A 26,859-nucleotide genomic window follows, 5' to 3' on the forward strand; every position below is an offset into this window, starting at 1 on the left:
TGTTGTATGTTACAACATTTACACATAACCATGGCGATCACTGTGCTTGGTATTAGTACATATTCAGCTGTTAATTGCTTGCCATAAAGCACAGAAAGCAGTGTTGTTAGATTCATTAATGTTTTTACTGCAGTCCAAATAATGTGTGCTTCCGTCCTTAACTACCCCACAGAGGCGTCTGCCTCAACAGGCATTTGGTGTGTTGCGACACTACATACCCGAGCACATGAAGGTCGGACCCTCCCACGTGTAGCCGTGCGCAGCTTAGCTGTGTCTGGGGAAAGGGGAATCCTGGGGGTTGAGCCGATGCCGGGTGTTCGGACTTTTAAAGCCCCTCGGCGGAGGCAACACACCTCTTTGGCCTCTGCTTCACATAGACGGTACCCCCAGACTGACCCACCCGGGGGAAATTGGTAGTTGCCTTTTCCTGTCTCTCTCTCTCATTCGAACCTTCTTCTTTCTCTCACTTTCCACCTTTCCTGTCTTCTCCTGGCTTCCCTTTACTTCCAATTTTTCCAGGCAGCAAGGGTTAACCTTGTGTGAATAGCCAACCTAGGTTATTTCATATTTGGTTATAGTGACAATGTACAGCTGGTGTTGGCAGGACCTGTTTTTACAGTTCCTGTAGTGTCCCCTTGTAGGGCTCCATGGTGGGTGACTGCCCTCCACTCCCTGATCGCCCTCAGAAAAGAGGGCGCACCGATGAAGTTTTCCACTTTTTTGGTCGGCAGAAAGAATCCTTCCCCTGTTTCCATGTCATTCATTCTGAAAAACCAGATAAAGCAGTTCGAACAATTTCACCCTTCCTTGTTTCCAAGTCATTGACTGAAGTGTTTGGTACAGGTTATAAGGCGTCGAGGATGGCAAGCAGTGATCTCCTCTTGGAGCTCTGCGATCAGAAACAGTATGAGAAATTGCCAGTATGAGAAATTGAGAAAACTAGTGTCATTCGGGGAAACCCAAGTAATTGTAACTCCGCACCGTACGATGAACACAACCCGCGGTGTTGTCTCGAACGATGACTTGCTGGATCTCACTGAGGCTGAACTCTTGGAAGGCATCAGTGACCAGAATGTTATCAATGTCAAAAGAATTAAGATGAGGCCTGACAGCAAAGAAATGAAAACCAAGCACCTGGTACTCGCATTCGGCTCAAGTGTTCTGCCCAAGTCTGTAGAGGCTGGGTACATCAAGCTCCGTGTTAGGCCATATGTGCCAAATCCCCTTAGATGTTTCAAATGCCAACGTTTCGGCCACAGTTCACAGAGCTGCCATGGCCACCAAACTTGTGCGAAATGCAGTGCCCATGAACATACCTCTGAATCTTGCGAGAACACTCTCCACTATATAAACTGTGGTAGGGAGCACGCTGCGTACTCACGCTCATGCCCATCCTGGAAAAAAGAAAAAGAAATTGTCACAATCAAAGTCAAAGAAAATATATCTTTCAAGGAAGCCCGTAGGCAGGTGTCATACCTGCCTAAGCGCAGCTTTGCCGATGTGGCGCATCAGGGGGCAGCGCCACAATGGCCTCTGGCGGCTGTCCAGTTCACACACAGTGAGCCGGTGGTGAGGCCATCCGGCCCCCCGGCAGCTATATCTTGTACTGTTCCGCCACCCCAGAAGAAGGGACCATCGACCTCCAGGCAGGTGGTCTCAAAGGCCTCGTCCAACTTGCCGAGGCCTTCACGTCAAACACAGCGCCTCGCAAGAGGCGATGGACACAACAACCAGCCAGACGGCGCCACCAGCGCCTAAGGAGCGGCGAGCCTCTCTCGACCACTCCAAAAAAGACAAAACTCATGTCACGGTGCCTCCAAAGGGCCCGTGAGCTAATCCTCGTCTCTTAAGCACACAGCACACAACACATTTTTTATAATGGAGACACAAATACTATAATGGAATGTTAGAGGACTCATTCACAACCTAGATGATATTACAGAACTTCTACACAAGCATCATCCAAAGTTGCTGTGTGTTCAAGAGACACATCTGAAACCTACACACCCAAACTTTCTTCGTCAATACATAATCTATCGTAAAGACCGCAACGAGGCTAATGCCTCCAGCAGTGTTGCAATAGTTGCGTGTAAGTCTATAGCTTGTCAACAGGTCACCCTTCAGACGCCCCTTGTGGCAGTGTCAGTTCGGGCAATCCTTTTTAACATACTGATGACTGTCTGCTCTATATACATACCTTCTAACTATCATCTGAGAAAAACCAATTTCTATAACCTAGTTAATCAGCTTCCTGACCCCAACATACTCGTAGGTAATTTTAATGCCCACAACATGATGTGGGGAGATTCGCGATGCGACGCGAGAGGACGATTGACTGAAAATTCTCTTCTGACCTTTAGTGCCTGCCTGTTCAATAAGAAGGAGCCGACCTATTATAGCACACAACAGAACTCATATTCATCGATAGATCTAGCAATAGGCTCTGCTTATTTTCTGTCCCATCTGGAATGGAATGTGATCAATAATCCTTTTGGAAGTGACCACTTCCCTATAACCTTAAACTTAATAATGCAGCATGACAACCATCCCAGTGTTCCATTTGGAAATTAGCATTGGCTGACTGGGAGAATTTTAAAGAATCAACTCATTTAGCACCCGATTTTATAAGCACTTTTAGTGTAGATGATGCTGTCGCATGTTTTACCGCTTTTATTTGTGATGCTGCTGAAAAGTTTATCCTGCAAATGAATGATGACTGCAGAAATGCGCAAAAGAGGCAGAATAAGGTATGGGGGATATTGCGCAGATCGCCGAATACAGAAAATCTAATTAAATTTAAACACATAAAACTGCAGGGAAAGCGGATACGACGTCAAGCGAAGAGAGAAAGCTGGGAGTGGTTCCTCTCAGGTATAAGTTCATACACACAGGAGGTGAAAGTTTGGAATGGTGTAAGGAGGCTAAAAGGGCAGCAAATAAAGCTGTTGCCTCTGGTGAACGATCAAGGGAATACCTTAGAAGAGCAGGCAGACTTTCTTGGGGAGCACTTTAAGCATGTGTTGAGCTCAATCCACTGTTCTCAGTCCTTCCTTAAACACAAAGAAATAGAAGAACGTAAGCCAGTCATACCTAAATGCAAACAGAATGAACTGTATAACTGGCCTTTCAGTATTGCTGAGTTGAGAGCTGCCTTGAACACATTCAAGAGCTCTGCACTGGGACCTGACAGTCATGTATGACATGATCAGAAACTTACATACTGACGCAGAAGTTACACTACTCACACTTTTCAATGCTATTTGGGCTGCAGGATATCTTCCATCCACATGAAAAGAAGCGATTGTGGTCCCTGTTCTGAAGCAGGGTAAAGACCCTTCCTTGACGCAAGTTATCGTCCAATAGCTCTTACAAATTGTCTGTGTAAGCTTTTTGAAAAAATGATTAGTTGCAGACTCATATATTTCCTTGAATTCAAAAATATACGTGATCCTTATCAGTGTGGCTTCAGAGAAGGGTGGTCGACAACAGATCATCTTGTGCGCATTGAAGGATATATCCGCGATTTATTTGTACATAAACAGTTTTTCCTATCGATATTCCTTGACATGGAGAAGGCGTATGACACAACTTGGCGTTACGGGATCTTGCGAGACTTGTTGGGAATGGGCATCAATGGAAATATGCTGAAAATAATTGAAAGCTATTTGTCGAATCGTATCTTCCGCATGAAAATCGGCAACATATTATCATGGCCTTTTATACAAGAAACTGGTGTACCCCAGGGAGGCTTACTCAGTTGCACACTTATTATTGTTAAGATGAACACACTTCGTGCTTCACTACCACCGGGCATTTTTTATTCCGTCTACATAGACGATATACAAATAGGTTTCAAATCCTGCAACCTTACAGTGTGTGAGAGACAGGAACAGCAGGGCTTAAACAAGGTGTCCAAGTGGGCTGACCAAAATGGATTTAAAATCAACCCCCCGAAAAGTTCTAGTATTCTCTTTACAAGAAAAAGAGGCCTGGTTCCAGATCCTTGTGTAGAACTGGGCGGACAACAAATTCCTGTCAACAAAGAGCACAAATTTCTAGGTGTTATACTTGACTCCAGGCTTACTTTTATTTCACACATAATATGGCTTAAAGCAAAATGTCTAAAAACAATGAATTTACTTAAAATCCTATCCCACACAACATGGGGTAGCGACAGGAAGTGTTTACTGAATCTTTACAGGAGCTTAGTTAGATCACGATTAGACTATGGTGCCGTAGTATATCACTCAGCCGCACCGAGCGTGCTAACGATGTTAGACCTTGTTTATCACCTGGGTATCCGCCTGGCCACTGGAGCATTTAGAACAAGCCCTGTTGAAAGTCTATATGTAGAGTCAGATGAGTGGTCACTCCATCTTCAGAGAACATACATCAGCTTCACCTATTTTCTCAAAGTGTGCTCTAATAAGGAACATCCGTGTTTCACAACTGTTAACGACTTGACGTGTGAAACACTTTTTCGTAATAGACCCTCTATGAGACTTCCTTTGTCACTGCGTGCGAGAGAACTTAGCGAGGAAATGGAGTTCTCAAACATCGCCTAATGCCTCCACTAAGCTATTACCGCCCTGGGAGTGGCAGGTGATAGACTCTGATGTATCCTTTGTAGAGGTCACAAAGCACACACCTGACCTCGAAATCGCAATGCATTTCCGTCAACTTCAGTCGAAGTACTCCTGCTCCGAATTCTACACAGACGCGTCAAAATCACATGCTGGTGTATCTTATGCTCTTGTTGGTCCCTCTTTTTCTAAACCTGACATATTGAACCTGCAAACAAGTATCTTCACTGCAGAAGCCTATGCAGTACTGTCTGCAGTAAAACATATAAAGAAATTAAAACTCGACAGAGCAATTGTATTCACAGACTCGCTAAGTCTTGTAAAAGCGTTAATTTCTTTACAGAAGCATACAAATCCTGTTTTCATTGAACTTTACTCTCTCTTATGCAATATTTATCTATCACATAGACATATAGTAATATGCTGGGTACCTGGCCATAGAGGTATCGAGGATAATGTACTAGCTGATAAAATGGCCACATCACTCACATCACTAGCTATTATTCCTACGGCTGTTGTCCCTGTCACAGATCTGAAGCCTTTCTTACGAAAGAAACTGCAAAAACACTTGTAACGCATGTGGAATGCAGAACTAAATAATAAGCTGCACGTTATAAAGCCACAGCTAGGTATTTGGCCCTCCCCAACAAAATCACAGCGAATAGATGTCCTATTCTGTCGTCCCAGAATAGGGCACACACTTGGTACCCACAATTTTCTGCTTACTGGAAATGAACCTCCAACCTGTGGTCAATGTAGTGAGAGGCTGATCGTCCTCCACATCCTCTTGGAGTGTTGGAAAGCCGAATCTGAGAGAAAGAAACATTAACCTCTTGCATATCATTATTGCATCCCTCTTCACGCGGCTATGTTTCTTAAAGAACTGTTTTTTTAGCACCAAAGCAGTCCTCAATTTCTTAAATGACGTTGTCCTACATGTTATAAGCCCATTAAATTTGTAGTGCATCCTCTTTCCAGAGGATGCCACTGTGATAGTTGTTTTGTATACCACATGCCTCCAGGCCCTTGTATCTCAAGGGCTCTAGCGAGGCAGTGGTGCTCTAGTCAATTTTAGCATCTTACATATTTTGTATATCGTATCATTATTTCGCAATGCACCTTAATGCTCATAGTACATGTCATTTGTCATCGCCATAACCTTATTACACATATACTTTATGCACTTTAGTGCAACCATTTTTAAAGCCCCTTTACAGCCACGTCACATCAATTTCATAGAAGTCATAACTTCACTGCAAACTCATCAACACTGGCTTGGTGCTCTTTGGCAATACCTGGCCCTTGTGCCAATAAACACCACACATTCAATTCAATTCAATTCATCCTTAACTATAAACCATGGGAATGTGTGTGTTATGAAATTGTGCCACCTTTGTGGTAGTTCTGAGGTAAGATACTGCTGAATGTTCTTACTTCATTCTAGACAGAACATGATGGTGTTATTTGTGGACGCACTTAGTAATAGTAAAAAAGAATTTAAAAAATCAATTAAAATTACTGTACATATATGCGACTTTTATACCTGTGTTCAGAGGTGAAGTACAGTATTCGGCTTTGGCTGAATTGGTTATAAATGAGTACTGCGTACTGTAGAAACACTTTTGGCAAAGCTGCTGGGCTGCTAATTTCCTAGTTTGAAAAATTAATGACCTTTACCCTTTAAGTGTCATGGATGAGCTCTACTCGGTTACAATTTTTTTTCTATAAGGTGCCAAAGACTAGTCTATCTTTTCCACATGTTTGGGCGCTCTTTCTAGCTTCCACTAGTGAGCCGTGCTCGTCCAGTCCATTTTGACGTTCTGGCAAGTTCCCTCTCTGGCTGCTAAGGTGCCTACGGACTCCATTCATCCACCAGAGATTTTAAAATGGGTGGATGCCAGTCACGTGTTGCTGCCCCCTCAAGCGTGCACATTCTTCAGAAGCAGGGCTTACTCATCTGATGGCACAGCACTTTGTGGATTTTATCCCATCTACAGCAGGCAAAGAATATCCAACAAAGCGGTGCATGCATTGTATCCCGGCCACGGCGGCCGCATTTCGATGGGGGCGAAATGCGGAAACACCCGTGTGCTTAGATTTAGGTGCATGTTAAAGAACCCCAGGTGGTCAAAATTTCCGGAGTCCTCCACTATGGCGTGCCTCATAATCAGAAAGTGGTTTTGGCATGTAAAACCCCAAATATTATTATTAAAGCGGTGCATTATCTGATGCAAAAGTCGAAGCAACATTGGCAATAAAGTAACATGCTTCTGGTGTAAGGAGTGCAGTGTGAGACTGCCTCATACTGTGTTTTGAGATCTATCATACATAAAGCAACTTCCCAATGCTCCACAGCCACACTTCGAGAACTTTGACTTTTTGCATTCGCAAGTCTTTCTGAACAAATGCTTGCCCTAAAATGTACCTGTAGCATCGAAGTGTTGCGATGTAACTTGTATCAACTCTGACAATTCTAGTCAATGTACATGGTTCTTGTTCCGTATTTTTGGACACAACTTGTGAATTGACTACCCCCATGTTATACATATACAGGGTGTCCCATGGAACTTATGTCAAAATTTTAAAATGTGGGAGTGCCATGTAGCTGGACCAAACCAAGGTACTGATACTGTTTGCCGTTGCTTGGAGCAAGTCAGATTATTTTTTTTGTATGTTGCATAATTACGCAATTATTTATTATTAATTTTCTCAAATGTCATAATCACAGCAAAATTGTTCAGCAGAAAATTGTAGGCCATGAAAAATTCTTGATTCATCATTCTAGTGCTTAATACATGCTTCATGAAAGTTTTCTCCAACTGTTAAAAAAGCCTGCAAAACATGAATGAGTGCTGCACGACTAGTCGCACGGCACTTTTTGCGTGCTTTTGCGGGATTCTTTAATGCTTGGAAAATATTTCATGTAGCACGCGTTAAGCAACAGAAAGGTGGATTGGGAATTTTTTACGATGACCTAGAATTTTCTGATTGATGATTTTGCTCTGATTGTAATATTTGAGAAGTTAATCAATGAATAATAACTAATTATATAATCAGGCAAAATACAAAAGTTGTCTGACTTGGTCCAAGTGACGGCAAACAACATTACCTTGGTTCGGTCCAGCTACGTGGCACTTGCATATTCTTAAATTATGGCGCAAGTTACGTGGGACACCCTTTACTTCGAACCTGCAAAAAAATTTATATCGAAATGAGCAGTTGAAAAAAATGACACTTTTTGAATGCTTTACTTTTTTGCTGGCCCTTAAAGGGTTAAATAGCTTGTTTGCAGATGATGCGGGCAGCTGGTGGTAAGTTGATATGATACAGATCCTATACAACTATGCATTCTGATCACGCTGTCATATCTGGGCAGTCTAGGTGCATCATTTGCTCATTGTCTGCTGGTCGAAACAGGCTCTGGTTCTCAATTATTCTGGACTGTGTGCCATTACTGGCAAGCAGTAACACTAGCCTTTATTTTTGAGTTTCAGTATGAAAAAACTTAATTTTTATCACCTTTTTGTGATGCATCCACTCATATTTCCTGTGTGAAATTTTGCACGAAGGCTGCTCTTTATCTACGCTACCAAAAACTGGGCTTTTTATACAGTACGAAATTTTATTGCAGTTGGCCTTTAATGGTATGTCTTGTTTCTTTTTTAATCACAAGGTGTCTTTATGCCCTTGGGTGTTGCCTTGTTACCATGGATGGGAGCAGCTGCTATGGCCCTATCCTCTGTTTCAGTAGTCACATCGTCATTACTCCTGTACTTGTAAGTCCAACCTCTTTATGTGCTCTTGCTGTTTGCATTTAGTAGTCATTGTGCATTATAAAGTGCACAACTTTGCTGAGAGTCAATGGAATTCATTAAATGCTCATGTTGTTGCATGTAAAAGCATTTTGTCAATGCAGAAAGCTGTTGAACTGTACGCTTAAAGGGAGGACAAAAATGAAAATCTTTGAGGTCTTCTATGGTAATTGAATACAGTGCATATAAAGGCATACATTATTGGTGGAAATGGGCAGAAAGTAGAGAAAAAAGAACAAGGTACCATTTTCTCCTCTTTCAATTCTCCTCATTTTCTTTTATCCTTTATGGAGGCACACAGCAACTTCCCTTGCAGATGCCAGGGAAAAAAAAAACTAATTTATAAACATTGGTCACGATGCTAGATTTCAGTTTATTTTTACCTACGGCAACAGTAAGAATGCTGTGATCATGCCCAGTCGGGTTGAGCAGGCAGAAATGCTGATGTCCCATGTCACTTTAAGAAAGCTCAGCAGGTGTTGCCATGAAAGAATGTAAAATTTAAGTAGAGAGTAGTAAATACACTCACGTTAGGTCTCAAGAAAGCTGCATTGACTGCAAATTAAATGTGGCACTTCTAAAACTTGGAAATAAACTTGGAAATAATTTTGGGGTGATTTCTTGTCTTCCCACTTAACCCTTTGCTGGACAGCGGGGTATACAAGTCCCACTTCCAGGGCAGCTTTACTGTGCTGTAGCGGTGAAATATAACAACTGTGATTGAAATTTTTTGTGTGGCTGTTTCTGAATATTGTTTGAATGTTGTTTTTTGTTTTGTTTTAAATTTCACGTTCATCAATAAGGCTGAAGAGATAACTGACTGATTTCTTTTTCACTATGTTTTGTTTTGTATGTTTCACCTTTTTGGACTAAAGTAAATATACTGCAAAAGCCCAAGCCCATTTTCACCCATATATATATTCATTAAAAATATTGTAGGTTCCCATTAAGTGAAGATCTGTACAAAACTAGAGTCTGCTATTCCTGGTGCATCCAAATATTCAGGACACAAAATGGTAACTGAAACAGCATTACAACCAAAAGGCAGTTGTGGAAAGAGACATGTATTGTATGTGCTATAGAGGATTGCTTTATGCACGTTATGAGCTTCTACTGAGAAGTTGTTTTCTGGAACTCTGCAAACCTGTGCACTGTCACAAATGCTGGCATTTCACCTCACTTGCTGTAAAATTCTTCAGTGCCCTCATGTTGTTGGGAAAAAATGCACCAAAGTGTTCAGGGCATTATGAGATGCATCATGAGTGAATACCGCTGGTTCTAGTGACCTTTAGGCAGTGTCCTCGCCTTACGTATCAGCTTGCAGAGGGCACCTCAAAGACTTATTCAGTTATTGTTTCTGTGGTGTCAGCCCTGCAGGTTTCCATGTAATCGTTGATGCTACCATAGTTGTTTATGTCCATAAAAACATTTGATTACATTACAGCTAGCAGAGTTGTCTCCTCCAAGTGCTATACCAATACAACCGTCTTGCTAAGCCGAGCAACAGGTGTCAGTGGCGGTTGTCGAAGTTCAGCTTAACCGAATTTGCGGCTAGCGTTAAGTGGATTTTTTGCCATGGGGTTAATAGAAAACAAAGTGTTCACAAATTGTTTCTCATATCTAAAAATTTGACTCAACAGATTTTGTATTAATGAGAGTCTACTGTACTTGAAAACAGGAGTTTATTATGATAGTACACTTTTCTGATTTTGGGTGATGTCAAGAATTTCAATTTGCCATAGCCACTTATATTAATAATAGATTAACCATTTATTAGCCTCACCAATGCATCACAGCATTGTATATGAGAATGCATAGTGTTTGAGGCTTTCCAAAAGCCTCAAACTTTGTGGTAATGGGTAACCCTGATAGATAATGCTGGTATGAAAGATGCTCAGTAAATTTGACGAAAACATGATAAGCTTGCATGCACATGCTGTTTGTATAGTTTACTAGTGTACACAGGCTGCTTCTGGCCTTCTTTCAGGCAGCCATGATGAGGTAGAAGGGGGCAATGAGGATATGTGTGCCCTGCTTGATGAAAATGGCCTACGTTGCTAGTGTGACATGATTCCTAGGTTTTTATTCTAGTATACAAAAATGCTTCGAAGCTTTCAGGTTTGACTTTTTTTTTTTAGCAATATCATCATGTTTGGACACCATCTACAGGAGAATGCTGATACCCTGCCAACTACCTGCACAACTTTATATGCCTTAATTTCTGTATGATATATTATGCACAAGCGAAATCCAAGCAAACAAAGCCGAATTAGAGCAATGATGTCATAAGATTTCCACTTGAAGTAGGGGACATACTAGTGCTCTTGGTTAGAACTTCAAAGTGGAGTACACTATGCTTTGAAAGTATTCATAGAACGGTTTGCTATTCTTTGGAAGGGTGCTCATGTTTGAATTGTCCTGTTTGCACTTCATTTGTCCACAATATTTTGGTGTGTGTTTGTGTTACATTTATATTTTGCTAATTAATTTCCATCTTTAAAAGATTCAGTGTTGGGACCTACTTTTGGTAGCAACATGAAGCAGCAAGACTTTCCTTTGGCAGTCTAAAATAATGCATGTGGATTGTGCACTGTTATATGTTGCTTGTAAGTATCTGCTGCCATTATAAAATAATTTTAAAAAATTGTGCTCATAGATTTTGACATGTAGGTGCTTCTTAGTGCATCTGCTACCACTGTTCCTTTTTATATATGTAATGTGCAGGTATCAGAAGCCTGTTTTGGTTAAATCATATTGCCCAAGTGAGCCAGAAGAATCACAAAGAAAAGACATGAAGTTTGCTGAAGACGTGCATGGGGCAAAGCCTCTCAGTGCAAGTTTGGCCAAAAACTCCAATGTCCAAGGATCACCTCTGAGAGACTCATTTTTGCCAGAAGTCTGCATTCAGCAAGAACTTGAAGCATTGTGTAATGATAACATGCAGCAGTTGCTTTGAATCCTGCTGGGCAAACCCTTCTTGTTTTATCTTTTTTCATTCCCTTGCCCCACCGTCCCCTATATCTAGTCCAGTGTGCTTTAAGAATTTCCTGCAGGGTTATGTGAATACACGAGCTTACCTGCTGTTGTTGCAGGATGGACATAAGATATCCAGTTTTGGCCAACTAATGTGAAAACGTAGCATGCATGACAGTTTGTTTACCTATGCTGGGTGCCGTATCTTTCTTATTGCTCTGGCTTGACTACTTGCTACCAAAGTAGATTTTCATTGTATAAATAGCTGCCTTATTGCATCAGATCTTGAAGCAGAAACTATGTGAGAAATGTTGGCTGAACATATCTGTGGTGCTGGTTTCACCATTTTTAAGGAGGCTTAATAGATTTGTATTTGGGTAAAAGATTAATTTAGTGAAAAAGAATGTGCTTATGTTTAGCCAGTTCAGCTTTGTACAAGGTCTGTTGCAAACGTTCAGGCAGTATGTCTAAAAAAATTATTTCACAAACTTTAGATACGTCAATGTAGTCACTTTCAAAATACTCCCCATTAGACACAAGACACTGGTTCCACCTCTACTTCTATTGCTGAAAGCACCCTTGGAAGTCCTCGTCTGTTGAGCGCTTCAGCAGCGATGTCGTGGCTTTTTCAGTTGATGTCACATCTCCGAAATAGCCCCTTGGAGCACCAGTTTTGAATTTGGAGAACAAAAAAAAAAAGTTGAAAGGGGGCTAAATCCAGTGAGTAGAGAGGGTGTTGCAGTAAGTGATGGAATCACATACCAAAAACTCATGCATGCTCAATGCAGAGTGCGCAGGGGCATTATAGTGGTGCAGAATCCAATGCTCTTCTTCAATAAATTTGGTTGCACTCAGTGCCCACGATCTTACAGATGCTTCAGGACCTCTGTGTAGGAAGTTGAATTGACGGGATATAAATTCATGGTGAGAAATTCTATGGCAGTCAACACGATCAACATGACTTCAACTTTTCTTTGTTCATCCATGCATTTTTTTGGCCTTGGTTCACTTTTCTTTATCCATTTCTTGCTCTGTGACTTCACCTCAATCTCATATTCATAAGTCCAAGTTTCATTGCCAGTGACGACCCTTCGCAAGAATTTATTGCTGTCATATGAAGTTTTCCAATAAATGCAACATTCATTTTGTCGCAACTTTTGCTCAGGAGCGAGTAGTTTCAGCATCATCTTGGTGGAAACCTTCTTCATTTACAAGTTTTTAGTCAAAATCCGGTGGACAGATGCCTTTCCCATACCAAGTGCCTCTGATATCATCATAACAGCCATTCAGTGGGCACTGACCACAACAGAATGCATACAATAGTTGTTTTCATTTGCACACGAGGTGGAGGTGCTTTCAGATCTTGCATCATCCTTGGGGACTTCACAACCATTGCGAAAGCGCTGGACCCACTCGCACACAGTTCTTTCCTTTAGGGCGTCATTTCCATAGGTCTTTTGCAGCACTTGATTAATTTCTGCACCTATCTTGCCTAGTTTCACAGAAAATTTCATATTGATACTTTGGTTCATCTATTTGTCAATTTTCATTTCGACAAAGACTAAAGATGGTTTGCACTCAAAGTGCCCATAAAATTCTGCCTTGTCGTACAGCAGTCCGGCTGGGCTCGTACTAGAGGTCAACCAGGTTCTTTTGAGTGGAGAGGGTGGAGCTGCTACACACACTCTCACTTTTTTGCTGACTCAGTGCATGAACTTTTTGGACAGACCTTTTATGGTGTATTTGATACAGATATTAAGACAAGCTAGTGTGGAGTGATATTATTGTGGTGATGCTTCCTGTTTGCCCTCTAGTGGAGTACTGCAAAGCAATGTGAGCAGATTGACAATGGTGAAGTAACCAAAGCAGCTACTTCTGAGTGATATGCTGCTAGTATGAAGGGGTGTCTCATGCTGCATCAACATAAATGAAGTGTGTGTGTTTATAAAAGCAGTGTTTATGCTGATATTTCATTTGCGTTGTTGACTTTCTGGTTGTGCATTGCAGAGCCGAATGAAGGTGAACTTGTAGCCTTTCTCAGAAGAAGTCTTGTGACAATCTTTTATTGTTTTGTTCACTTTTCTTATTTTAAGCATTAAGTTTTGTATTTAATCATCCGTCATGTACTGAACCTTACTGTGACCTTTATATAGTTCTTACTTTGCCAATGTCTCATTTGTGTTCATATCTCACATGGAGATTACATTTTGTGGTTTATTCTGCACGGTATCACATTTGACATTGGTACTTCTCTAGGAGTAGATATTAAAAAGAATGGGGATGCATAGCACGAGGTCGACTATGCAAAGTGAGATCAGCCTGCAATGATCTATCATTTTCAAAGAATCTAAGGTAGGTACGTGTAGGAACCACCTGATAGCCCGATATATCCCAAAAATATGCATGTTTACACCAAGCCAAATAAAAATCACTACCTAAGCACTTTGTACAGATGGTTAACCAACGAAGCTGAAACATGCGGCCCTAGTGTTTATCACTTGGTTAATCCCGATGGTTCACTAAACGATGGCTTGATAGGCAGCCGGATGCTCGGTATGCAGTTGCTGCTTGTGCTCGGCTGCACGAGCCTGTTCTTGTGCCTGGGCTGCAGCATCGGCACGGCCTAGACGAGCTCGTTTCTTGTTCTGCTCACGGCATTGCTGATCAAAAGCGGTGCTCCTCAGGAGTACGTATGACGTGTAGCCTACCCATTTTGGAGCCGGAGACAAACTGCTGCGCACGCGCTCGGCTGTGATGGAGAACAATGATGTCACTACTGGCGCAGCTAATCCAACACCACCTAGATAGTACAAGGCAATTCAATCCATGATGCCATGTTAGCTGGCCTGACTGCCATAGAATCTAATGGGGATGCTCCCGAGTAGCCAACAGTGATTTTGACGTCGCCACTTTCATCATGCTAACCTTAATTGTAAATGGAAATTTCGTGCCAAGTAGTGAGACGTCATGGATCGGAGTAAACAGGCCGTGTGCTATCTAGGTGGTGTTGGTTAATCGTGCACCTCTCTTTCCCCCCCTCTCTCTTTTTTCGCGCATGCGCATGGGGTTGCACCGGAGGAGTTTTCAGCATACAGGCGACTGACAGACGGACGGACGAACGAATCATCTAGCCATATACAGCTTCGCTGTAAAACCACTATCACGTGCAAGCACACTCACATGATCACTTAAGTGAATTCACATCATCACATAAGTGAAATCAACGATCTGAGTGGGCCTGTGCAGCCAGTGGCCCTATGCAGTTCATGGAAGAGCTCCACTGCTTATTATTGTATGTGTGACTTGTCTGCTGTGAACAAAATAACATAATGAGCATATAAAGCGAGGGAGTCCCACATATAGAAAGCAATACAAATCCTCCCTGCTGGCTGAGCTCTCTTTTTGATTCCCAGGTTTGTAAATTAGAGATATTTAGCATTTTAAACAGATAAACCAAGGAAGTTGTAGTGCTTCATATGTTCTCATGCAAAACAAACTGCAAAATTCTTCGTTCCAGTAAGAGTTCACTGCAGGGGCGTAGCCAGGGGGGGGGGGGCTTATGGGGCTTCAGCCCCCCCCCCCCCCGAAATTTTTTCGTGTTGTCCATGCACCGTCGACCAAAGCAACCCCCGGCACCGGAAATCATTGTGGATTTTGTCTAGAATGGTCTTTTTCAGGCTCGAAAAGACATTTCATCGCGAACATTGCGAACTCGGGCTGGATTTCACGGCAGCGCTCATGCACCGGGAGTCACATAACGCAATCAGCCCCATCCGAGCAAAAAGTTTCAAGGGCGTTTTGATGGCGAACGGGCTCGCCGCGGCATTTTGCGGAGGCCGCAGAATCTACGGAGCGCATGGATTTCAATTTCGAAACTTTATGGGCATAAAGTTCTCAAACGTTTCATGCCAAACGTGTATTGACATTTTCGAAGTTGTGCTTCAGCTATTCAGTTGCGGAAGTTTGTGGGTTTAATGTTGTCATAAACATTTGACGCCAAAGGTTGATTGATTTTTCTAAAGTCGTACATCGAAACATACAACGAGACAAGCCAAATCAACACGCTATCAGACAAGTTGACAAAACATGCAGCGAAATCCGATGAGGTGAAGCATTGTGGTTCATTTGTGCCGTCATGTCGCATAAAAAAATAACATGTTTTTTCACCTATACGCCAAAGCATCTATGTCAAGACACTAAAGCCAGCCAGGGTAACTACGTTCTTATTTATTTTTTCTACTTTGACTTTTATTCCTGACGACACATTGAGCCTCTTAATTTTGTTTATTCTCGCTACCCTACCCGCGGGGTGCCAGAGCCAGCCAGAGCGCATGCGTTTTTCTCGTGTTGCCCCAACACCGCGCGGCACACTTCGGTGCGCGTTTGGTTTTCTCTGGCCGAGTGGATTTTCACCTGGCAGATTTTTGGGCGCCTTCTGGCTAGCAGTCGAGAGAAAGAAACAATGGTCGCTCGCCGTTATCACCGTGAAGACTCGATGGATTGCACCGCGTTCGCTTGAGCGCAACCTCTCCGGAAAGTCTTGTCTCGCCGGTGTAGGATATTGAGCAATATATGCGTATGGTTCTCGGTGGACCAAGCGTCTCACGTTTTCTTCGATATTCATTCGGTAGCCACATTAGGTGCCCAAAGTAGGCATTGGATTGTGGCCAACATACTCTCCTTTGAGTTTTTTTTTTTTTTTTAAATTTCGGTGCCCCCGCCCAACAATAGGAAAAAGAAAATACATTGTTGCGACGCAGCGAATTGTCGCATGGTGATAGTTTGTTACTTCTCCTTTTGCGGAAAGTAATCGGCCACGGCACGCTTCAGTTGGCGGATACCATTATTATATTATTGCGATAGCAATTATATGGGGGGGGGGGGGGGGAGGGACACTCCAGACGCATTCCTGCTGTCGCCGTCGCCCTCATGTTTCGTATGAAGTCCAAGGGCGATAATGTCGTGACCGCGTGCCGCATGCTATATGTGCGAGTGAAAGCGTAGGGAATGGGTGAGCCGACGATGGTGGCCCAGTCTTGTGTGCGCATGCAAAAAAGCGGGGAGCAAGCGCGCCGCCATTCGTCACGCGCGATACATCGGGTGGAGTGGATGGAATTGGGGCGCGATCTAGTTGACATAAAAATTGTTACAGCGCAATCACATGCAACCACAAAGTATGAAGGACGGGACACAAGCGCTGACTGCCAACTAAATTTTATTGACGGAAGACGGATGCCTTATATAAGGGGAAAGGCAGAAGTGAAGGGGGAAGGGAGTGATACAATCGGGGAAAAAAGACAATGCGCATCGATGAACGAACGTGCCAGCAGTCAACGGAATCAGCGCAGAAAAAACAAGAAAACGAAAAAAAAAAAACTAAAAAAAAAGACACTAGCAAAAGGCGAGGGATACTAACAAACATTGAAATCAGTAAGCAGTCGCTTCCAAAAAATGAAGCTCTGCATCAAAAAGTGATACAGAAGGGGTGCTTACGCACTTGCTGCCATATTTGTGTATGTGGAACGCTTCCAAAGTGACGCGCGCCGTCGCGTCGGCACTCTTGCCGAGAATCTTCGTCTCTCCCAAACGAGCCTCGCATCCTGTGCATTCAATTACGTGCGCGACCAAATGTGCGTACTTGTCCTTTAAGTTGCTTAAATTTCGGGCATGTTCCCCCTAGCGTTCATTAATGCAGCGGCGGGTTTGGCCGACATAAGCCTTTCCACACTTCAAGGGAATGGCGTAGACCACTCCTGTGGAACACTTGATGAACGGCTTCTCGTGTTTTAGCTGACAACCTCTTTTTTTTAGAGTTGCAGATGCGTGGGCATAACTGTGTCAGCTTGTTGGGTGCCGAAAAAACAACGGAAACCCCATGCCTGTTGGCTACCTTCTTGAGACTGTGGGAAGTCTTGTGCAGGTACGGCACAACGTCGGTCTTCCGACGGTCATCTTTTCTTCGTGTTCGCAGTTTTAGCTTCTGAAGGAGGGTCTGAGACACTGCAATCAAGACCGAATGGGGGAATCCCGCCGCCAAAAGTCGGCTGGCCTGATTCTCAAAACTTTTCTGTGTCCTTCTGTGTTCTTTCCTCTTCTCGCATCACTGACCTTTTACTGACCCACATCGTGAACGCTACATGCCGGGCAAGACGCTACGCCTTCTGTATCCGCAAGGGCCTCGTCCCAGATGAAGTGCTCTCTTTGGCCCTGTAAAACCGTCGTGGGGACACGTTAAAAGACTGTGCAGATTAATGCGGTCAGAACTGTGGCGGCAAGTTCGTCTTTTTCAAGATTGGCTTCGATTGCTTTGCTACGTTGACCACCCCGGATGGCTCGCCGCAAGAAAGGTAGCGTCGCTGATGAAAACAGCTGCTCAACTTACGGAGTACCATTGGAGGTGCCTTCTGAACTTGTTGCTGTCTTGTTTAGGTAACAGGGACATAACACAGGGGAGTAAAAGAAGTGTAATCGTTCTTGGAAATGTTTCCCTGCCTGAGAACGTAACACGTCTCCTGCAGAAGGGCCCAAAATATGGATTGGAGCCTGGTGTATCAGCCCATGAGCTGATTGCAACGAACAGAAAATTGGCCATGAAAGCAAGAAATGAAGAGGACCGGGACCGCTGCCTTCTTGAGGGTGTAGACTGTCTGCGAAAGTGCTCACCAAACGTTCTTGACGCGCAGAATCATAGAAATGTGTTAAATGGTGTGGTTTCTTTGTTTAAAAGAAATAACCTTATGCTTGTTCAAGCAGACAAAGAGACAGGGTTTGTTGTGCTGCCAAAGGGAATGTACAATGAAAAAGCGCAAGTGGCCACCAATAAGAATTTTGAGCCTATTAAGAAGAGCATCTTAACAAGATGCTGCGTACACACCCTGAAGAAAACTGGCGTCCGTGCTGCGTTACTAATAACAGGCGCCGTCGATGCCGTCTACCAACACCCGCATGGCCACGCAACCGCATGTGTCGTCTGCTATCAAGAGCCTTGCACTACGTGCACAAGAAAAGAACTTGCGGAGAGTCTAGTGCCAAAGTGTACATGAACTCGTGCAGCACGACGTCAAATCGAGTGCCGAAGTGCAGGTGGCGCTAGCTGCACTGGCAAATCGAGTGCTAGAGTGCTGCACCCCCTGAACTAGTGCAGGAAGTGCAGCCAAATCGAGGAGACCTAAGGTATAACTGCAAGGCGTTTTTAGAGCGCAGCTCTTTGGCGTCCGTTCCTGGGTTTCGCGTCGTCGTCGGCGTTGTCGTCGGCCTCGTAACCAGCTCCGCCCCCCTTTCATCGCCCCAGCGCTAGCAGCGACCGACTGATACCGCTGGATGCCGCTGACGCCGCTAGAGAGTCAAGATAACGTGACTGCATAGAACACCGTCGCCGCCATGCAGAAAGAGGAGGAAAGGGTCCCCCCCCCCCTGTTCTTGTGTGGCGGATAGGGTGCTCTTCAGTTGCCGACGCGCCGGTTATTTCACGTAGGCCCCGGCACGTCGACGAATACGTGACCACCTTCCCACGGCTAGGCCTGGTTCTTAGCGCTGCGGAAGCGAGGGTATCATATTGTTTGTGTCGGCATCGGCGGCGTTGTCCCTGAAACCAACTCCGCAGCTGGGTTTGACTCACTATCGGCGTCAGCGGCATCAGTCAGTCGCTGCTATCTCTTCTCTCCTCCCTTTATCGTGTTGTCCGCTTGCTGCGCGCGCTTCTGCCCCCATCGTTTGCCGCTGGGTGTACACGCCGCCCCCCTCCCCCCTCTTCCTGCGAGTCTCCGGTTGTCAAAGCGCCGGCTCGAACTTAATTCCCTTCTTCGCTCCTCCTCCAATGCAACCCCTGTGCGGTGGCAATCAAAGAGCCAGATCGGTGGCGGCGGATCTGTATATGTGCACCGCCCGAGCCGAAATTGCCGCTGCCGTTCGCCCTGTGCGGTGGCAATCAGAGAGCCAGATCGGTGGCGGCGGATCTGTATATGTGCACCGCCCGAGCCGAAATTGCCGCTGCCGTTCGCCACTGCGAAATTATCTGCCAGTTCTTTCTGAGCCATGAGCGAGACGACCGATGGAAGTCCTCCGTCTGCTGCTGCTGCTGCTGCTGCTAAACGAGCTGCCAGAGCAGAGGCCCAGCGCCGTCGCCGTCAGAATCCAGAGGTGCGTGCCGCCGAAGCAGAAGCTTACCTAGTGGAGTCTTTGTTAAAGGAATACGTGTGAAAAATAAAAAAAAAATTCTGTGATAGCGCATACATGTGTTGCTCGATTTCTTTGCCTCAATCTATCGAAAAGGTGAAACAGCTTATTTGCTGCGCTCAAATTTCGCATTAGGAAGTAACGTAATCGTCGGTAATTTTTTGTTCGTGCTAAGCCTGTTCCTTGAGTGATGATGCGTGCTCTCTTGTTCGATCATTAAGGCATCTTCCTGTTCACCCTATGTATTGTTTTCCACAGGACAGGGGATGGCGTACACTACTCCTTTGACGCAATCGCAGTCAAATCAAAATGAACAAAAGATAGCCAAGTAAGCATGTGCACCCCCTAATAGTATTCGATGCCAGCAGCTGCAATACAAGATCATTAGAAGACATAAACAAGAACTTCCGCAAGGTAGAAAATAAATACATAAAGGAAACGAAAAGAAAGGTCAAGATGCTTCTAGGAGAAACAAGTAATGGTAGCCAGCTGTGCAACAAGGTTAAAGCAGCAAAATCTACCACGCTGTCGGTGTTTTTCAGTGGAGAAAGCCATAAAAAATGGTACCCCCTTGCACGCCATTTTATCGGAAGCAGACACTTGGCAATAGCTGCGTTCGGCACACCTTTTCGGGCTACTTTCCTAAGTTCGGGTAGAAGATCCGTTCATGATTAGGAACTCTGAAGGACTAACCTGCGAGGTAAGAATGTACGAAAGGAATGATTGGTATGGGTTCTCGATTGACATCGAAGACATGTATTATTCAACACCGCATGCGGATTTGATGAATGTACTGAGGGAGACCATCGAGGAGCAAGGAGCCATTCCATTTCAAAACTCGGTAGGAATGTCTGTGGAAACCTTCTTGGAGCTGTTGAGCGCCTATCTCGCTGCCACAATAGCTGTACATCATAGTACTTTGTTTGTCCAAAAAAGAGGGGTCTGCATTGGATCAAAAATAGCACCAATCCTGAGTGACTTGTACTTGGCAACATGCAACAAGAAAATGCAAGGATTCATCAAGGAAAGGCGCATCACATGGATCTATCGATATGTGGACAACTTCTTGATAATGTGCCAAACAGAGAATGCAACAGATTACCAACAACTTAAGGACACCGTACAGGAGCAGGAAACCAACGTAAGTAGTGGTGAGAGATCTCGCAGGTCTGCATAATTTTAAAGGCAACCTTAGCCACCGAGCCTTTCTCAAAGGCTCTAACGGCTGACTTTGAATTACTATATACAAAAGGCCTGCGCCTGTCAACCAGGGCGAGCGCAATAGCCGCTTGCTCCGCAACCTCTGGCCTATCAGTCCGAACGGTAGCAGCGTTAACGACACTGCCCTTATTGTCCACGACAACTACGGTAAACACCTTACTCTCCTCGTTAAATGAAGTATCGATGAAGCCAACCTTCTGATTCTCATCATGAATGAGCCTCGGCCGGTAAGCCCCCCTGGCCTTTCTTCTACCCACATTTCGTTCCGAATGCATGTTCCTGGGAACAGGCTGCACGTGACACCGCTTACGGACCTTCAAGGGAATACCGACGTGAAGCTGCAAAATATTCTCCTTAGGAACGCCTAACTCTCTCAGAATCTGCCAACCCGCGCTAGTCGTAAAGAGACGCACCATCTATGTCCTCTCCTGAGCCTCAGCTATGTCATCCAAGGTATTATGAATTCACAGCTGGAGAAGTCGGTCGGTGCTGGTGCACATTGGCACTCCCAACACTTTCCTGGTGATCTTCCTAATATGCGTGTCAAGCTTCTCCTTCTCTGATGGTTTCCACTTGTGCATGGCCGCCACATAAGTAAAGTGACGCAATACAAATCCGTGCATAAGCCTAATCAGACTATCCTCCTTCAACCCCGTCTGCCTGTTGGCCACTCTCTTCACTAGGCGTACCGCATTTTCTGTCTTGGCAATGATCTTCTGGATCGTCAGCGTGTTGGCGTCGTTCGACTCAATCAGCATCCCCAAAACCCTGATCTTATCTACCCTAGGTATGAGATCGCCATTTCTCGTGCGAAGCTGAATGCTCAGCTTGTCCACGGGGATACATCCCCTTGGCTTCGGTCCCCTTCTAGTGGGACTGTACAGCAACAGCTCCGACTTGGTGGGGGGAGCACGTTAACCCCGTCGAGTCCACATAAGTCTCGACTACATCTACTGCCTCCTGCAGAACACTTTCGATATAGCCCTCACTACCCCCGGGACACCAAAGGGTCACGTGATCTGCATACATGGTGTGCTTAATCCCCTCAATCTTCAAGAGCTTTCTGTGCTACGAGCTCCAGAGCAAAGAAACAATTTCTTCCCTTCACGTCAAGCCATTCCAAAACTGTAAAGAAGGCAATAGCGAGTGCAGCGTTTAGTTCAGCATTTAAGAAATCATACCAGCATCAAACTGAACAGTTTTCAGCGGTAGTTAAGTAGGCTGAAAAATGAAGGAAACCCCTTCAATGCTATGCAGCATAGCTGAAGGCATCATAGAGAAGATTAAAAGAAAATAAGAAAGCAAAAGCGAACCTGAAGTTGCGGATGCCAAAAATAATTCTGCAAAATTTCCATATGTGCACGGACTGACCCACAGTCTCATCAATATTGGTAAAAGACACGGCGTCCGAATAGTGTGCTCAGCACCAAACAAGGGAAAAAGTATGTGCGCACGAGTGAACCAGGAAAAAAAGGAACCACAATGTCAGATCACGCGCCAGAGCAGATACTGCGATTGCGTCAAAGGAGTAGTGTACGCCATCCCCCTGTCCTGTGGAAAACAATACATAGGGTGAACAGGAAGATGCCTTAATGATCGAACAAGAGAGCACGCATCATCACTTTCAGGGACCCGTGGCAGCAATCTGGCCTTGTACTGCAAACGTTGCGAAATGAACAAGGGACAAGATAGCTAAATAAGCACGTGCACCCTCTAATTTCATGAAGTGCAAGTCCTGAAAAAGGACAAAGATAGGCTAACTCGGGAGATTCTTGAGACATTTGAGGTGAGTAAAACAGGAGTGCAATGTGTAAGCACACCGTCAGTCGCCTTAACAAGAAAGGAAGTCACCTTTTTGAGACAGCCTCAGACAGATAAGAGAAGAGATATGGCGATGAAATAAGTAAGAGTGGGAATTTCAATTAAGAAATCAGTTGACAGTGCAGCTGCGTCCTCGTCTAGTCGTCCATTCTGTGTCCGTGTTCCTTAAGTTCTGTTGCTACAATCCTCGAATCATATATTGACCACACCAGTTGTTTTGTCGTCTTCATACTTTGTTACGTGCATGTGGTTTTTATAAAAAAATGCAAATTTGTCAAGAATCAAAACGAAGTACCTAGTTTTCACACATATGTTCATCATGCCGTGCCACTGGTGTTTTCACAAGCAGTGTGTACTCGGACACTAATAACAAGATGGCTGAATTTCTTGCACATGGAAGGTGCTCACATCCCTCAGTATAAGCCTGTATACTTTGCTTAATCTAGAAATATGCCTCAGGATTTTTGCTGTTCACACCAATGTCGACATGACAAAAATGAAGAGTGCCCGAAATTTGCGTTCATGAGAACAGTACATAAGCGCGCCCACATTTCACGACAGCGCGCATGTACTCATGTAACTTTTAAGCTGTTCCTTATATTGCCCTCATCGATTATAAACACCTTCATAGCACAGAAATAACTTCTGAAAAACACACAAGATACGTGAACGAGGCAGAAAGGGCCGGAACCAAAACTCGTCCGCAACGCTTGTGCACGGTTCACTTCAGAACATATGCATATTGCATAAAACGAACACTTATACGCCTAACACCACTGTGACACATTGTACGTACACATCACAGTACACTTACGCTTCGTAAAAGTAAGAACCCTAGCGCTCGAACGTTCTGTACGTGTCCGCGGTCACCAATGAGCATCGCATCCCGCAAAACAGCTCACACGAAGCAAGACAAACAGCACATTACGAATGACTGCGATGACACGACAATGAAGCTCATCGCTACATATCGTGTCATCACTTCTGAACACTGCACAAACTTACAATCTTCGATGCTAGTTTGGGGTAATAAATATGAAATATTATTTCGCGGAATGTGAGGTGGTGCAATGGTGCCAGGTCACACAATTGCGAATGCAGTAATATGCCTGCGATGGGAGACCTAATTCTATCCTTGGAATTAAGAGGAAGCTTTAGCTCGGGTGCTCCTATCTAAATACATGTAAAAGGAGAATTCGCTTTTCTCGGCAACCACTGCACCGAATATGACGTGGTTTGTTGGATATAAAAGAAGAACTTAAAATCTAGTGACTGTTGGTTTCGAATTTTTGAGTTAGGTCGTAAATGTTTTATTAAAAATTGGCCAAAATTGCACATGTTCAAAAAAACGAAACTATCAAGTTTACAACTTTAACTCAACAACGAAATATGATAATACAATTCTGTAAATTGCACCTAATAGTACATCTAAAGCGAACAAAATTGATATGTTATACATGAATATATAAAAAAAACTTTAGTAATATGGAAATACAGCTTTTGCAAAACAATTGTAACAAACGTAACAAATTCACGTAAGATTTAAAATGACATAACGAATTTGTCCCCTTTGAATGATCTAATGCATGCCGTTTACACAACCACGATATCTGTTCTGGATGCTGAGCTATGAATTTGTAAACTTCGTGCTTCTATTTTTTTTTTCAAACGTTCGAATATTTGAATATCTTTTTAACAAAATTCAAGCCCTAAATCGAAATTCCTCTTCCTGCAGTCACTAGAATTTAACTTTCTCTCTCAAATGCAACAAATTTCATTAAAATCGGTGCAGGAGTTAGAAAAACGTTTTTTCGTTTTACATGTATTTGAATAGGCCGCGTCGGAGTTGGGCCCGAGCTAAAGCTTCCTCGTAACAAGGGACTGTTGGTGTTAAGTGCGAGACACGTGGTGCGATTTTCCGTGCGATCGGTCGTACGGCGCGTCGTGTGCAACTTGCCGCGTGCGGCGATTCTTGACACATGGTACGAATGAGCGAGCGCCACGTGGCTGCTGCCAGAGTGGAGCACGAAATTTCCAAGTTACAAAGAAACAAATTATAAGAGATTATGATGATTATTGGAGTACTAGAATGTAAGATAATCAGACACTAGAGCTTTGCAAGACGGCTAAGAAGACACTAAAGTCTTTTCTGGCAACTCCAAGAGGGATAGGTTGTACTTTTCGATGCTATAAGGATGGCCGAAGGCCGCCGACCGAATATGGCGCTTGCTGTAGATAGTTGGCTGTTTCCCACTGCAGCTCAAACTCGCATTGTTATCCGTGCGCATGTGAATCTTATAGCCGCAGTGTTGCTAATACTTCATTAATATTTCTTCAAAGTGTCTCGACATGGAGGTTAAATCCGTACCTGCAGTATACCTAGGCACCTACAGGTAAAGATTTAACACAAGAGCCACAGCTAGCTGTGGCTCTTAATTGTATCTCTAAGTTGGACCCTACAGAGCGAGTCTGCGGAGAGACATGACATTGTGTGTTGTATGGTATTGTTAGGATAAACAGCACAGAGCATAATGCTGTGCTCACTGTGCTGCTACGAGCACAAGCGTTCTCTTACTTGTTAACTCAGACTTATTGTTTGAATGCTAACATAATTGAGTTAACTAATATCTAATAATAGCACGAGCCAGGTCTCATATAGATGTGGCGTGTAAATTATTTTAGGTGCACGCGTGCGTGCGCTTAGCAGCGTCGGAAGACCAAGAGGGGCGCTCACTTGGAGTCGCGAAGCAGGTGCCTATATATATATATATATATACGGTGTCGACAATTATCACCTGGTCAGCCAAATTGGTTTTCTTCAGGCCCACAGTGCTTATGCGAACATGTGGACCATCTTGTAAACACTTCTGTGTCCCATTGAGACTCGGGAAACTATGCCCTAGAAATATGAAGTACTCCCTGAGGACTCAGGTAATCAAGAGGTTGTTGGTCGGAATGCAGCTTTGACAAGTATGTAAGCATGTATACGAGACACCTTTTAATGTGATGCAATTCGCACGGACATTAAAGCTTTTAACAGCTTGCTTATTACTTGAAAACATTTGTCTGCTCACACAAGCACATAAATGGACTGCCCCAAAGAGACGTGGCCCTCTTATGCAGACTATGGTTGGACGTGGCGTTCACCAATGTCTAGGTCTCCTGCATAGGAATGGCTGACACTACAGCCTGTGGTCACTGCGGTGAAGAAGAAACCATGAGCCATATTTTGTGCCAGTGTCCTCATTATAGCGCGCAGAGACGTTCACTTAATAACCGCCGCTCGCAACAAGTTCGACGACCGACCTCCATCAGGCGAGGCAATCTTCCAACCTAAACTTAATTCTATATCTAATGAGAAGACTGTTAAATCATTGTTGTGCTTTTTGCGATCTACATAACTCACTGAAAGCTTTTAACACTTCCCGATTCTTGTCTCTCTCTCTCTGCCCCCTTCTCCTCCTCCTCTCTTTCAAACCCCTCTTTTCCCCAACCCACGTGCTGGATAGCAAGCCGGAGATTTGCTCCTGCTTAACATCCCTGCCTTTCCTCTCTCTCTATGACAGGTCTCACTTTTCGATAGTGTTCTGAGCAAGACCGTTTGAAGGTTGTCTATTACGGAACACAGCGAAGCATTCTGGCAAAGGAGAATAAATAGTTAATAAGTGGGCAAGTCCATCACAGTTACACGGACATGCCTTTGATTTTGAACCACAATGGCACGGGCCACTGGAACACACAAATACTCAAGGCCGTTTCTAGTCTAGTAATTCCTATGTGTAGCTTCGGTCAATGCACCAGCGCCACATTATTATGAGGACTTAGGTCCTCTTTCCAGAGTAAACGTGCGGAGAACCAGTAAAGAAATTCCGGCAATACGTCGAAGCCCGTATTCACAAAACTTTTCTTAGCCTAAGTGACATCTGCTACTGAAACATGCAATGGCGATCGCCCTGTCATGGGTAGCGGGCGCCGTAGCGCTGGCCAACCAAGAAACGCTTGTACGCAGGGGTTGTTTTGTGAATATAAGCCGAGATTCGCTGTTGCGTCAGGTTTGTTGCCGTCTGTTACTACAGCCTGACAGGCTTTTTTTTCTTCCCCCTCCCACCCTCGCCCTTTTTTCTTACAGTAAACATATCTTTATGTGAAATATCCAGCATTATTCAGGTTGAACCTATAGCGGTACGAGATATACCTATGATAACTTGAAACTGTCTCTTAGTATGCAAGCATGTAACCTCATATGGAAAGAAGACGCTGCCGCCTTGGCAAGA

The 26,859-nt window shown here is 44.1% G+C and overlaps 1 protein-coding gene across 2 annotated transcripts in view; it reads left to right on the plus strand.

Annotated features, from left to right (window-relative positions):
- The window catches only part of LOC142586201 (copper-transporting ATPase 2-like), a 118,957-nt gene extending 105,360 nt beyond the window's left edge, over positions 1 to 13,597 (plus strand). For both annotated transcript variants that reach the window (XM_075697455.1, XM_075697459.1), the window contains 2 exons: positions 8,257 to 8,359; positions 11,120 to 13,597. In XM_075697455.1, coding sequence (XP_075553570.1) covers positions 8,257 to 8,359; positions 11,120 to 11,351 — 335 coding nt within the window. In that variant the 3' untranslated portion in view covers positions 11,352 to 13,597. The remainder of the gene's footprint in view (positions 1 to 8,256; positions 8,360 to 11,119) is intronic.
- Positions 13,598 to 26,859: the final 13,262 nt, after the last annotated feature.

The sequence above is a fragment of the Dermacentor variabilis genome, chromosome 1 (assembly GCF_050947875.1).
Source record: "Dermacentor variabilis isolate Ectoservices chromosome 1, ASM5094787v1, whole genome shotgun sequence".
NCBI classification, from domain to species: Eukaryota; Metazoa; Arthropoda; class Arachnida; order Ixodida; family Ixodidae; genus Dermacentor; species Dermacentor variabilis.